The 15,391-nt window shown below is 41.8% G+C and overlaps 1 protein-coding gene across 2 annotated transcripts in view; it reads left to right on the top strand.

Moving 5' to 3' along the window:
- RTF1 (RTF1 homolog, Paf1/RNA polymerase II complex component) overlaps positions 1-15,391 on the top strand; it is a 61,567-nt gene that overhangs the window by 14,405 nt on the left and 31,771 nt on the right. Inside the window, exon 2 of one of the 2 annotated variants that reach the window (XM_070424947.1) lies at positions 1,627-1,737. In XM_070424947.1, the coding sequence (XP_070281048.1) occupies positions 1,627-1,737 (111 nt within the window). Of the gene's footprint in view, positions 1-1,626; positions 1,738-10,784; positions 10,866-15,391 lie in introns of those variants that run through there. The other variant, XM_070424952.1, reaches the window with a different exon arrangement.

Below are 15,391 nucleotides of genomic sequence, written 5' to 3'. Positions count from 1 at the left end.
TACTATCATATGCCTTAATTGTGGGAGTGTTTAAACTATTTGTCAAACTGAGAACTGTACTTAAGAAAGGATAAAATGTACTGTAAGTCAGTTACACCTCAATTTTTTAAAATACCATAAACACAAATATTGCTGTGATTTGCATTTGGTCAATAGGAGTTAATCGTTTTGGTATGAAAAAGTAGAGTGTTCTTATGAGCTTCAGCGTTTTCAGGAAGTTGGTGTGCTAGCTCCCTCTAATGAAATGAGAAGAGTAACATTTCATGACTGCGTATGAAAGAGAGCATGTCAGCTGTTAATCTGAGAAGGTCATTTTCTCATTCTGGCCAAGGAGGGTACACTCCTAAAATAGAAAGAAACTGGAAGAAGAAAACATACTTTGTAGCAGTCTATTATTTTTAAATCTATCTTGGCACTTGACCTGTAATTGTATCACACCATTATCATCAAGGAATGATACTACTAGTATTTATTAGTTGTAGTTTTCTCTTTTTAACAAAAGGGAGAAAGGGGTTTTAGACTAGTAAACCATGTCTGAATTAGGAGCTAGGATTCTATCTACACTGGTTTGAATTCTGACTCTGTCATGTACTAGCTGTGTTACCTTGGGTAAATTACTTAACCTCTCCTGCTCTTTAGTCTTTTTATCTTTAAATGGGGATGATTACATTATAAATAAATAAACAAATAGATAAATAGTTGGTAAGAAAAAATGGGAATGATAATGATAGTTACCTTAAGGTTGTTGTGAAGATTAAATGTTAGATGGTTAGAAAAGTACCAGGCATCTAGTAAGTACAGTGTAATTGTGGGCTGGTATTGTTATTAGCAGAGAACAAAAACTAAAGCAAGTATTCTTTTGTTGCATTTTTAAGTGACTGGGCTGAGTTGGGGAGAAGTAGCAGCAGAGGGGAACCCTGTGAGAGAGCAAAACCTGGTTGTAGCCTTACTAAATGGCACATCCTTCCCCCACTAGTCTCTCTTAAGTCACGAGGAGAAGGCAGAGGTAATGAATAAGAATATTGGGGTTATCAAATTAGAGTTCTGATGTAGTGGCCAGGCAATTGGTGGCTTGTTGTCAGACCCTGGATTTATCACTGGAAAAAAATCTTCTTCTTTTTTTTTTTTGCTTATGCATTCAAAATTTTAAAAAACGACCTCAGAAACTTATTGTTTGTCAGCTTATTCAAATCAGCCCACAAATGCCAATTTTACTATGAATTACAGTAAGAAGATGCTCAGAGTATCCGTTAGCTATACCATTAAGAACAGTGAGCAAATTACCTTTGTAATCATGGTTCTTAAATAAGTACCTGAGAATCTGTACTTTTGTAGCTTATAAAGAAAATGGTAACAGTTTGGAAGTAGCCTTCAGGTCAGTTTTATATTCACTTTTGTCTTTCAGACATATATTTTGCCATTAAAAGGTAGGGGACAATTTTGAAAACATTTATTTTAGCACTTAGGAATACTAGCAGTGTGTTCATGTGATAAAAGTTCCCATGATGATGTCCTTCAGTTGAAAGCACAGAGGTAGAAGAGGTATAGGGAGGGTGGGCATTTTGTTATTCTTGGATATTTCTTTTCTGTTGAATAAGACTCATGTGATTACTTCTGCCCTATTAGGAGCTCTTGTCCCTGGCAAAGCGGAAGCGCAGTGACTCTGAGGAGAAGGAGCCACCTGTGAGTCAGCCTGCAGCCTCCTCAGACTCTGAGACGTCGGACAGTGATGATGAGGTGGGTGTGGAGGGAATAGGCCACTGTAACTGACAGGTATATAAGGGTCCATGTGTTGGTGACTCTGATGGCCTCTTTTTCTTTTAAACTATAGATTTAATTTCATGTTTATTTATTTTATTTTATTTTATTTTTGTTAATCTTCACCCAAGGATATTTTTTCCATTGATTTTTAGAGAGAGTGGAAGGGAGGGGGAGAGACAAGAGAGAGAAACATGGATGTGAGAGACAAATCAATTGGTCTCCCACACATGCCCCATCCGGGGCTGGGATCAAGCCTGCAACCGAGATACCTGCCCTTGACTGGAATCGAACCCGGGGCCCTTCAGTTCACTGAGCCAAACCGGCCAGGGCATGTCCTCTTTTTCTTAAACTGAGACCTCCAATTTAAGATATACAAGAACTTCTTAGGAAGGAAAACTCTCGAATTGTCATGTTCCTTATAGTGCGAGTCTCTGCAGGGCATTTGTGGATATTTTTCAGTCTTGTTTTCAGTCCTTCCGCAGAAGAAAGGGCACAACGTTAGTCATCATCTCTTTTATTTCGTGTGGGTATTTTCCTCATCTTTTAATTCCACTTTCATGTTAGAAAAGAAATTTCTATAGAGAATGCTATATTTTAGTGGAAAATACTTTCGCAAGACAAGAAGCTTTCTTTTTTTTTTAATTTCTTTTTTTAAATATATATTTTATTGGTTTCAGAGAGGAAGGGAGAGTGAGAGATAGAAACATCAATGATGAGAGATAATCATTGATCGGCTGCCTCCTGCACTCTCCTACTGGGGATCGAGCCTGCAACCTGGACACGTTCCCTGACCAGGAATCGAACCATGACCTCCTGGTCCATGGGTCATTGCTCAACCACTGAGCCACTCTGGCCGGGCTCTTGTCTTTTTTATGTGTTAATCCTCACCTGAGGATATTTTTCCCATTACTTTTCAGAGAGTGATGGGAAGGAGGGAGGGAGAGAGAAAAAGAGAAACATCAATGTGGGAGAGACACATCAATTGGTTGCCTCCTGTATGCACCCCTGCCTACTTTGGGTATGCCACCCCCCTATTCCTCCATGTGTTCACCTTGAAGCTACAATTTGTAGTTTAAAAACAACAACAGTAAAAAAATATATACATACACACACACACACACACACACACACACACACTCTGAGTGGCCAGATTATTATGACCACCTGACGTTTGTAGGCAAATTAGCTTTAATTTCACGCTGAAGTTGCTAGAGGGCCAGACCATTATAAATAGGGAAGCAGGTTGTTTACCATGAAGTGATTTTTTTTTTCTGAAAATATGGGTAAACAATGCGATTTAACAGCCTTTGAACATGGGATATATTTGAACGTGAGTGGCCAGATTATGACAACCACATCAGTACTTCGTTGGGCCACCTTTTGCCTTCAATACTGCGGTGATTCTTCTTGGCATTGACTCCACGAGATGTTGAAAGGTGATGTGAGGAATCTGACACCATGCCTGATGAATAGCACTGTCCAGTTCTGTGAGATTTGATGGTTGTGGAACCAGCTGCCTGATGGCTCTTTTAACTTCATTCCATAAATGCCCAATTGGATAGAGATCTGGTGATTGTGGGGGCCACCTAAGCAAGGTAAAGTCTCCCTCATGTTCTTGAAATCACTCCTGCACAATACAAGCACCGTGGCATGGCGCATTGTCTTGTTGGAAGAAGCCATCTCCATTGGGATACACCATCAACATGATAGGATGAACCTGATCAGCAATGATACTTAGGTATGTTGTGCTATTCAGACGTTGTTCCACACGAATTAAAGGGCCCAAATCATGCCAGGAAAACATGCCCCAAACCATAACACTGCCCCCACCAGCTTGAAGGGTTGTACTCATGCATGTGGGGTGCATGCTTTCATGCTGTTTCCGCCAAAGTCTCACTCTGCCATCTGCATGATGCAACTGGAAATGTGATTCATCAGACCACATGACTTTTTTCCAATGCTCAGCTGTCCAATCCTTGTGTTCCTGTGCTAATTGGAGATGTTTTATCTTGGTAACTGCAGACAGCAAAGGTGTTCGAACAGGCCTTCGGCTTCCATATTCTATACGATGCAGTGTATAGCTAATTTGCCTACAAACGTCAGGTGATCATAATAATCTGGCCACTCAGGGTATATGTATATATCCCATGTTCAAAGGCTGTTAAATCGAGTTGTTTACCCATATCTTCAGAAAAAAATCACTTCTACAGTCGTGGTAAACAACCTGCTTCCTTATTTATTTATTAATTTATTTATTTTTTAAATCTTTATTGTTCAGATTATTACAGTTGTTCCTCTTTTTACCCCCATAGCTCCCTTCCACCCACTCCACCCTCTGCCCTTAACCGCCCCCCCACCCCTGTCCTCATCCATAGGTGGACAATTTTTGTCCAGTCTCTTCCTGCACCCCCCACACCTCGTTCCCCCTGAGAATTGTCAGTCCACTCTCTTTCTATGCCCCTGATTTTATTATATTCACCAGTTTATTCTGTTCATCAGATTTTTTATTCACTTGGTTTTTAGATTCACTTGTTGATAGATATGTATTTGTTGTTCATAATTTTTATCTTTACCTTTTTCTTCTTCTTTCTCTTCTTAAAGAATATCTTTCAGCATTTCATACAATACTGGTTTGGTGGTGATGAACTCCTTTAGCTTTTTCTTATCTGTGAAGCTTTTTTTTTTTTTTTATTAAATCTTCATTGTTCAGGTTATTACATTTGTTCCTCTTTTTTCCCCCCATAACTCCCTTCCACGCAGTTCCCACCCCACCCTCCTCCCTCACTCCCCACCCACTGTCCTCATCCATAGGTGCACGATTTTTGTCCAGTCTCTTCCCTCATCCCCCACACCCCTTCTCCCCCCAAGAATAGTCAGTCCCTTCCCTTTCTATGCCCCTGATTCTATTATAATCACCAGTTCATTCTGTTCATCAGATTATTCACTTGATTTTCAGATTCACTTGTTGATAGATGTGTATTTGTTGTTCAAAATTTGTATCTTTACCTTTTTCTTCTTCTTCCTCTTCTTAAAGGATACCTTTCAGCATTTCATATAATACTGGTTTGGTGGTGATGAACTCCTTTAGCTTTTCCTTATCTGTGAAGCTCTTTATCTGACCTTCAATTCTGAATGATAGCTTTGCTGGATAAAGTAATCTTGGTTGTATGTTCTTGCTATTCATCACTTTGAATATTTCTTGCCACTCCCTTCTGGCCTGCAAAGTTTCTGTTGAGAAATCAGCTGACAGTCGTATGGGTATTCCCTTGTAGGTAACTGAGTTTCTTTCTCTTGCTGCTTTTAAGATCCTCTCTTTGTCTTTTGCTCTTGGCATTTTAATGATGATGTGTCTTGGTGTGGTCCTCTTTGGATTCCTTTTGTTTGGGGTTCTCTGCACTTCCTGGACTTGTAAGTCTATTTCTTTCATTAGGTAGGGGAAGTTTTCTGTCATTATTTCTTCAAATAGGTTTTCAATATCTTGCTCTCTCTCTTCTTCTGGCACCCCCATAATTTGGATGTTGGTACACTTGAACTTGTCCCAGAGGCTCCTTACACTATCTCCATATTTTTGGATTCTTTTTGCTTTTCCAGTGGGGTGTTTTTTATTTCTTTTCTTTTTTTTTTTTTTTAATATATTTTATTGATTTTCTACAGAGAAGAAGGGAGAGGGATAGAGAGCCAGAAACATCGATGAGATAGATCAGCTGCCTCCTGCTCGCCCCCCAGTGGGGACGTGCCCGCAACCAAGGTACATGCCCTTGACCGGAATCGAACCCGGGACCCCTGAGTCCGCAGGCCGACGCTCTATCCACTGAGCCAAACCGGTTCGGCGTTTTTTACTTCTTCGTACTTCAAATCTTTGACTTGATTCTTGCAATCCTCTAGTCTGCTGTTGAATCTCTGTATAATATTCTTTATTTCAGTCAGTGTATGCTTAATTTCTAGATGGTCCTTTTTCATATCCCCAGGGGTCTCACTAGACTTATTGAGGGTCTTACTAAATTTATCGGCGGTTTCTAGAAAATTCTTGAAAAACCTTATAACCGTGGTTTTGAACTCTATATCCAGTAGTTTGCTTTCCTCCATTTCTGTCATTTGTGATCTGTTTCTTTGTCTCTGCATTTTGGCTGCTTCCCTGTGTTGATAGAGTGGCTTTGTGTGCTAGGTGTCCTATAGGGCCCAGTGGCTCAGCCTCCCCAATTACCTGAGGTAGCCACTCTTGGTGCACCCCTTTGTTGGCTGTGTGCACAGTCTTGTTGTAGTTAAGCCTTGATTGTTGTTGGTATCACTGGGAGGAATTGACCTCCAGGTCAGTTGTCTGTGAGAATCAGCTGTGTCTATGGTGGGAGAACTTCTGTGCTGGAGACACCCTTCTGGGGCAAGACTTGCTTCAGTGGGGCTTTGGTGCTCACTGAGTCTGCCCCCTGAGTGTGTCTCTTATGGATCTGAGGAGTTGTAATCTGGATGGTCCCACTCTGACCACTGGGTACACTGGCTCTTGGATCTCTAAGGAGGTGCTAATTTAGCCTCTGCCTGAGGCTACCCAGCAGGAGCTACGGAGAGATCTGCAGATTCCTCTTCTTTGTTTGGGATTTGGAGGTGCCCAGATAAGGCCCCGCTATGAAGCAATGCAAGCTGCTGTGGGGCCTTGGGCCTTCTTTTGGATGTTCTGGGTCTCTCTGACTCAGCCGCAGTTTGTTAGGTAATTTTAGATCTCAAAGGGCCAGCCCATTCATATGCAAAAGCCTCTGCTGGCAGCTTGGGTGGCGCGGGCCGGGAGGGTGGGGGGGGGGGGGGGGGGGGGGGGCGGGCGGCGGGGGGGGGGGGGGGGGGAGGTCTCAGGGAATCAACAGGGTGGAGCAAACAGCTATGGCTGATCTTCAGTCCTGCCCTAAGAGGTCCGGGGTCTCAGTGTCCCGAGGTAATCGCTGCAAGCACCTCTGAGAGAAAGCCGCCCTCGAGTTCTGCAGCCCCCTTATGAATCTGGGTCCCCAGAGACTCGCCCGGAACTGGAGTCGGGGCTGTCGGGAGCTTGTGTCTCCCTCCCTATTGAAAAAGACAACCACGTCCTCAGTTGCCAGCCCTTTCTGCACGCGCCTCCGTACCTCTGCACTTTACTTCCGCACCTCCTCTGAGTCTCAGTGTGCTTTTCTCCTTCCTTCTAGTTGTAGGATTTCCACTCAGCCAGCATTCCTGTGGTTCTGGATGATGTCTGTTTTGTCTTTTAGTTGTATTTTTGAAGTGGTTGTGTGAGGCAGCAATTTCAGGTGTTTACCTATGCCGCCATCTTGGTTTCTCCTGCTTCCCTATTTATAATGATCTGGCCCTCTAGCAACTTCAGCACGAAATTATAGCTAATTTGCCTACAAACGTCAGGTGGTCATAATAATCTGGCCGTGTGTGTGTGTGTGTGTGTGTGTGTGTGTGTGTGTGTTAGAGAGAGGAAGGGAAAGGGATAGATAGAAACATAGATCATCTGCTTCCTGCACGGCCCTCCTGGAGATTGAGCCTATAACCCGGGCATGTTCCCAGACTGGAATCCTCCTGTTTCATGGGGCTACACTCAACCACTGAGCAACACCAGCTGGCCCATTTTATTTTTTTTTAATGCATAGACAATACGGGAAAATCTTGAATAATTTCCTTTTCCCACTGTTCCTATATCAACTACTTTTATTTTCCATGTTTCAGAAGTCAGCTGTTATGAGTTTCCTTCCCTCACCTATCAATATTTTATGAAGTTTGAATATGTGGTATATCTAGAATATCCTATTACATGTTTATGGTCTTTGCAGTTCTTTAAGATATAAGCATAAATATGCTGTGAAGTATTTCATTCTTCATATTTGAGTCCTAAATATGCAGTTACTTGTAGGGATTCCCTTCATATTTCTTAGCTGTTGTGTCAGGACGGCAGAGTGTGTGCAACCTCCACAGCTTAAGGTTCCTTACAGCTACTTAACCATATCTAAAAGTTCTCACCTTAGAATCCTACCCAACTGTTTATGCATTTATTGGAGAAAAAGCTGACAGGCAAGTTGCACTCTGCCCAGTGGGCAATGAGACTTTGAGTAACGTTCCCCCTACAAGGTTCTTAGCTCCTGCTGCTGCCTTCAGGTCCCAGTTCCCCAGGGCCACAAGCTTCTTGCAGCTCTGCTCCAATCTCCTTTCCCCAGCCCCACTGGGAATAGCGGCTTCAGTATCATGGCCATTCTGAAAGGCGCCTTCAGTATGTATTATCACTCTTTCACCCAGACTGCCAGCTGAGCACCTCAAAGTTAGGGTGCATATTTTATTACTTTGGACAATTCAGCAAACTGTCCAAAAAGATTGAGAAAGCAAATTTTTTGAGTCCTGCCAACCACCAGAGAACTCAGTGGTATTACTGTGAGGATATTTTATAGAGTGGAAGGGAGGATGAAGGAAGGAGATGGCTACCCAATTTCAGGTTGGGTAGGGAACTTCTGAGAAATCCTTAGAATATAAAGTTTGAGGCAGCAGCTCTTGCCATTTTTTCTCTCTCAATGATATTCATGTCTTTTTGTAGGTAAAAACTGTATAGTGAGGTAATTTGCTATGTTGTCTCATTTCTGCTATGGCTTTTATATTCTTACTAGAGGCCCAGTACACGAAATTCATGCACTTGGAGGTGTCCGACCTCTTGCAATCCAGGAGCCCTCGAGGGATATCCGCTGATGGCTGTTTCCAACATTTATCAGTAGATGAGAGAGAGATTGATAGCCATCAGTCGGACACCTTTAGCGCTGACACAGAGGCGGGAGAGGCTCCCGCCACCACAGCTGCGCTTGCCAGCCTCGAGCCGGGCTTCTGGCTGAGCGGCGCTTCCCCTGTGGGAGCGCACTGACCACCAGGGGGCAGCTCCTGCATTGAGCACCTGCCCCCTGGTGGTCAGTGTGCGTCATAGCGACCAGTCGGTCCACTGTTTGGTCTATTTGCATATTAGCCTTTTATTATATAGGATTATTTACAGAAATTTGGTTGTTAAAGCAAGTACCAGTCAGATGGAGCCTACTTGTACCATACGTTACTCTAATTTTTTCAGATACAGCTCCCAACCCTTATTGTTTATTATCGTTAGTGAACTGTGAATACAGGTAGAAAAAGTATATTGGTCCCTTCAGATTTGATAGTGCAGAAAACTGGTCAAGAACAACTGAGATGGTTAGTGGGTGGTTTGTTATAGGGAGAGACATGCACTGATTATAGGGAAAGAAGATATCTAGCTGAAAGTTATGAAAGTTTCCTATCCAAAAAAAAATGGGTGTATTGGACATTAAGTATAAGGTTCAATTAGGGAGGTAATAGTGGGTGTTATATTATCTTCACCCAGGGGCAGGGGGACCTAAGTTTAATGAAACTGAATATACTTATGTATTATTTTTGGTGAATGCATTATTCTCAATGAGAATTTGGGGCACATGGGAATCTTTCTGTAAGGTTTACTTTGACTAAGCCTGGAAAATTGGAACGCACACCTCAGTAGTAAGCCATAATGCTGTACTGTGGTACTTTGGTGCTGTCACTTCTTTTTTTTTTTAATATTGCATAGAATTTTTTAAAGATATCTTTATTGATTTCAGAGAGGAAGGGAGAGGGAGAGAGAGAGAGAGAGAGAGAAACATCGATGCTGAGAGAGAATCATTGATTGGCTGCCTCCTGCACGCCCCCTACTGGGGACCGAGCCTGCAACCCAGGCATGTGCTCTTGACTGGAATCGAACCTGGGACCCTTTAGTCCACAGGCCAATGCTCTAGCCACTGAGCCAAACCTGCCAGGGCGGTGCTGTCGCTTCTTGCCCCTGAAAGCATTAGATGGGAGAAGCACCACCAAGGATGCAAACAGAAGTGTCAGGGAAGAAAAATAACGAGGTTAAGAGGAAGAGAGCAACAGCTCACTCATAAGGTGGGATTTAAAAACAACAAAAAAGTACATTTGTTTGGAGGAATTGAGTCCTAAATTAAGTTGTTTAGAGTCCTTTTTAGAAATGGTGGATGATACATAAATAGACACCTGCAGCCAGATAAGAAGAAAGCCTAGATTTTCACTAGTTACTGGTAAAAATCATGTTGGATACCAAGAAAACCTTTTTTGTTGTTCAAAATTGAGTATAACTACATTAGATGTAGTGAGGAAACAGCTGCATTATGTTCTAATATCTTCTACCTAACTGGGAATTTTTTATTTAAAGCTTCATGTACAGTCTTGTTTTCAACATTTTTGAGCAATAAAAGCATCTGGTCCAGCCCTGTAGTTCAGCACATGTCATACCTCTTTTTTCTTCCCCAAGACTTCTGTCAGCCTTCCTGGTTGCAAAACTCACCCACTTGCCTCTCCAAAGACTCTGGTCTCTTCTTACTTTCCCCCCATTCCATTATTTTCTATTTCTTTCTGAAGCTTCTTCTCTTTTTCTCCTATTTCATCTGATCTTTTGGGTTCTCCCACTTTAATCTAGTTATAGTCCTAATTCCCACTCTGTTATCACTTGCTGGCTCTAATATTTTTATTAATAGAATATTTTGAAAAAGATAACTTTTACTTATATATTCATTTAGTAACAATTTTTCCTGGAAGTTGGCCTAGATATGCACGAGTATTTTGTTACGCTTTACCGAAGAGATACATAATACATAATTAGCACATGCTTCTGATAAAGGCCTTCACTGCTAAGCTAGTATTTATTTTCATGTCTATGTATTGATTTAGTAAAGTTTGCATACACATAGTTCTCCAGAACAAGATGTTCCACACAGATGAATTATCCTAATACTGAAACTAAACTCTTGAAAGTTTAGAATATAAAGCCCACTACATTTGAAAAGTTTTTTTTTGATAGGTATTATTATATATAGTTGTTTTTCTTGTTGATTTAGTCATGATTATGAATGGCAGTTCTTGTACCATGAAATAATGACTTCCAAAATGTTGAGCTGTGTGGTACTGCTTTTTATACCTTTTCTTTCTTTCCATTACTGTAGGTAAGAAGTGGCCACTTGTTCTCATCTTTTGGTAATCTGCTCTACTTCCAACTTCCTGCATCTGATCTGCTCTGTGGTCAGGAAACCAGGGGACCCCATAGAGTTTAGGTTGGAATACTCTTCTTTAGTACTTGAATTTAGCAACAGTTATTTGGATTGCTTACAAGCCTTATTTTTACATACTTCTTAGTTCTTGGCTATTTAGATTATCATACAGTACCACCTTATTTATCTTGATACCATTAAAAGCTCATCATAGCCCTGGCCAGTGTAGCTCAGCGGTTAAAGCATCAGCCCATGCACCAAAAGGTAGTGGGTTTGGTTCCCGATCAAGGACATGTACCTCGGTTGCATGTTCTATACCTGGCGCTGCTCAGGGTATATGTGTGAAATAACCAATCAACGTGTTTCTCTCACATTGACCTCTCTCCCTCTCTCCTTCCTCCATCCTCCCTTCCACTCTATAAAATATCCTCAGGTGAGGATTAAAAAATCTCATCACAGGAATTTGGAAAAATAAAGTGACTTTTATAGACCACTTGCTCAGACTTGTGTACAACAAATTCTGACACTTCCTACCAAACAGTAGAATGGAGTACTGATTATATTTTACTTTTTTGTTGTTGTTAATCCTCACGAGAGGATATTTTTCCCATTGATTTTTAGAGAGAGTGGAAGGGAGGGGGTGGTGGAGAGAGACAGAGATTGATGTGAGGGAGACACATTGATTGATTGTCTTCCACACGCACCCCAATTGGGGCCTGGGATCTAACCTGCAACCCAGGTATGTGTCCTTGACTGGGAATTGAGCCCACGACTCTGGTGCGTGGGCCAACAATCTAACTACTGTTTTGTTTTTTTAAAACATATTTTTATTGATTTCAGAGAGGAAGGGAGAGAGAGAGAAAGATAGAAACATCAGTGATGAGATAGAACCAGTGATGGGCTGCCTTCTGCCCGCCCACACTGGGGATCAAGCCTGCAACCTGGGCATGTGCCCTGACTGAGGAATCGAACCGTGATCTCCTGGTTCATAGCTTGATGCTCAACCACTGAGCCACACCAATTGGACTAACCACTGTTACACACCAGCCAGTGCTACATAAATGTTTTTTGGTGTGGGGGGCGCTCCATATTTTTGTATTACATCTGTTTCACTTTTGTTTTTGTCTCCATACCAGACTTTAAGTTTTTGTGATTGAGTGTAGTGATTCTCTATGTTTTCCAGTTAAATATATGTGATTGCCTGGTTATAAAATACAGTAGTGTCTTTTGTATTTTGTCTGATTAATTACACAGAAAAGAAAGCTAAGCTATTCTTCATGTTCTGTGGGCTGACATTAAATTGTATTTATTCTTCAACTCCACTGGCCCTATTCTATTTTCTGGGGAGCAAAAAACACCTAAGTCAGAAACCATGCCCTTCTCACACACTTCATTGCTGGCCACTGTCAATATCTAGATAATGACTACAGAACCCTTTTAAAGATTGCTTTGACTTAGTATAACACTCAGTTAATATAGAATCTTACAACTCTAAAACTCTAATAGTTCATAGAGATCATCTGGATTCTTGTATTCCAGATCATAAAATAGTACCCTGCACATATATAAACTTAATCGTGTGTTCTAAACTTCTTTTATCCTATCTTCTTTGAGTCTCACACTACCCCCATAGATGGTCAAGGTGGTATTGTCATTCCTACTTTATCCATAAGGAAACAATTTCAGTTAAGGGCTTGGGCTGTATTCCAGTTCTTCTTTTTTATTTTCACTTCTTTATCTTTGAAAGTATTACATATGTCTCCTTTATTTTAATTCTTTTAAACCCTAATCCCGGTAGTTTATCACTAACGCAGCTGTTCTTGAATCCTACTTACCTCAAAGTATTTTTGTTTTACTTGTAAATTCATTTCAGAGTAACTGAGTTGCAATGGTTTATAGTCTGACCCTTGAGACCTTCCTTGCCCACTAGAGATATCCTCCCTGAAGACTTGAAGTTTCTTTGTGTGTGTGTATGTGTGTTTTGCCTCCAGGATGCTCAAACTACTCAGTGTCTCAATGTTACCTAAATCCAAAGCAACTACTTCCAACCCCATGTTCCTTCCTGTCTTTTGGCTGAGTGCCAGGAAGGTCAGTTTGTCACAGGTTGTGTGGTACTAACCCTCCTTATATCATTATATTATTGCTGCCCAGTGAAAGTCAAACTACAAATCTCATTTTTTAATCTCTTTTTATTTATTAAGAAAACATCTTGCCCTGGCTGGTATTGCTCAGCGGTTACAGTCAGTTTGTGCACCCCAAAGGGTTGTGGGTTCAATTCCTGGTCAAGGGCATGTACCTGTGTTGCAGGTTCTTTCTCTGGTCTCAGTTGGGGCATGTGCTGGAGGTAACCAATCAATGTGTCTCACACCCATATCTCTCTCTCTCTCTCTCTCTCTCTCTCTCTCTCTCCCCCTCTCTCCCTCCCTCCCTCCCTCCCTCCCTTCCACTCTCTCTAAAAATCAATGGAAAAAATATCCTCTGGTTAGGATTAACCCACAAAAGAAAAAGAAAACATCTTCCTAACAGTCTCTGTTTTAGGTTTTCTTCACTACATACAGGGTGAGGCAAAAGTAGGTTTACAATTGTGAGTATGTGAAACAGTTTATTCTTGTAATATTTATTAACTAGAGGCCCTGGTGCATGAAATTCATGCACTGGGGGTTGGGGGAGGGCGTACCTCAGCCTGGCCTGTGCCCTCTCGCAGTCCGGGATTTCTTGCTCCTTACTGCCTGCCTGCTTGCTTGCTCCCTACCACTCGGCTCGCTGCTCCTTAGTGCTGCCACGGAGGCTCCCGCCACCGGCACTGCACTCACCAGCCATGAGCCCGGCTTCTGGCTGAGTGATGCTCCCCGTGGTGGTCAGTTCATAGCGACCAGTAGTTCCACCGTTTGGTTGATTTGCATATTAGGGTTTTATTAAATAGGATTATTATATTACTTTTCATATAAACAACTGTAAACCTCCTTTGCCCCACCCTGTATGTGCATGCTTCCTTTGTTATGTGTAGTTCTGAATACATGTAGACTGCTTGGGAAAGCAGGACATCCATGTATATGAGAGTTCTGAGTGACAGTGGACCCTTTTGCTTTCCCAGATTATTATTGAGCAGCTCTCACTGGGGCTGGCTCAGGCCTTTGCACTCAGGTGCAGATCAGCAGGCACTCGTTTTCTCATTCTTCCCTTCTGTATGGTGCACTTTTAAGGTCACAACAGTTTGCCTTTTTTTTTTTTTAAATATATTTTATTGATTTTTTACAGAGAGGAAGGGAGAGAGAGATAGAGAGCTAGAAACATCGATGAGAGAGAAACATCGACCACCTGCCTCCTGCACATCTCCCACTGGGGATGTGCCCGCAACCCAGGTACATGCCCTTGACCGGAATCGAACCTGGGACCTTTCAGTCCGCAAGCCGACGCTCTATCCACTGAGCCAAACCGGTTTCGGCAACAGTTTGCCTTTTAGTAGAGCAATAGCTCCCAAAACAAATTAAGAAATGCCAGGTCACTTCTCTCCTTTGTACTGGATGGCAAAGGCCTAAGAGCATCCCTTGAATCCTATCCTTTACTTTTGAGCCTCCATTTACTACCACACCCTGGCAATGAAAGAAGAATTCATTTTCCCCTCAATTTCAGAGTCAACAGAATAAGGCTTTTGCAGGAATAGGTGAGCATCGCTAGGCTAATGCTGAATTAAGATATTTCTATGTCGATTTTTCCTGCCACAAGCCTTTCTCATCTCCTTTATGGTTTATTAATTTCTGTGATCCGGAGAAGAGGTACTGGGAAAATCTTTAACATATGTACTTAGAACATTGTGAACCTCTGTTTTACAAGAGTAAGTGTAAACTATAATAAATGTGATGTATTCTCCAGTAAAAGAAATCTTTGGGATATTATTGGTAGCTTTTTGAGTATCTTTCTCTATATTTAAATAGGAATAAATAGGAATGAGATGGGCCCCGAAAAAAATTTTAAAGGTATTTTTATTGATTTCTGAGAGGAAGAGAAAGGGAGAGAGTGATAGAAACATCAATGATGAGAGAGAATCATTGATCGGCTGCCTCCTGCATGCCCCATACTGGGGATCAAGCCTACAACCCGGGTATGTGCCCTTGACTGGAATCGAACCCGGACCCTTCAGTCCACAGGTCTAGTCTATCCACTGAGCAAAACCAGCTAGGACTGGCCCAGAAATTTTAAGTCATTATTTATCTTTGGGTGATGGAAATTTGGGTGATTTTCTTTTAGCTTTATTTTATTTTAAATATATTTTTATTGATTTCAGAGAGGAATGGAGAGGGAGAGAGAGAGATAGAAACATCAATGATGAGAAATAATCATTGATCGGCTGCCTCCTGCATGCCCCACACTGGGGATAGAGCCCACAACCCGGGCATGTGCCCTGACTAGGAATCGAACTATGACCTCCTGGTTCATAGGTCAGCGCTTAACCACTGAGCCAAGCCAGGCGGGTTCTTTTAGCTTTAAAAAATATTCTTTGCCCTAGCCAGGTAGCTCAATTGATTAGAGCAGCATCCTAATACACCAAAGTTTCGGGTTCAATCCCAGATCAGGGTACATATAAGAAT

Source organism: Myotis yumanensis, unplaced genomic scaffold (assembly GCF_028538775.1).
Source record: "Myotis yumanensis isolate MYYU_CA2020_CCGP unplaced genomic scaffold, mMyoYum1.0.hap1 SCAF_1, whole genome shotgun sequence".
Taxonomy (NCBI): domain Eukaryota; kingdom Metazoa; phylum Chordata; class Mammalia; order Chiroptera; family Vespertilionidae; genus Myotis; species Myotis yumanensis.
The sequence above is the reverse complement of the archived record's forward strand: the minus strand, read 5'-3'. Positions and strand labels throughout refer to the sequence as shown.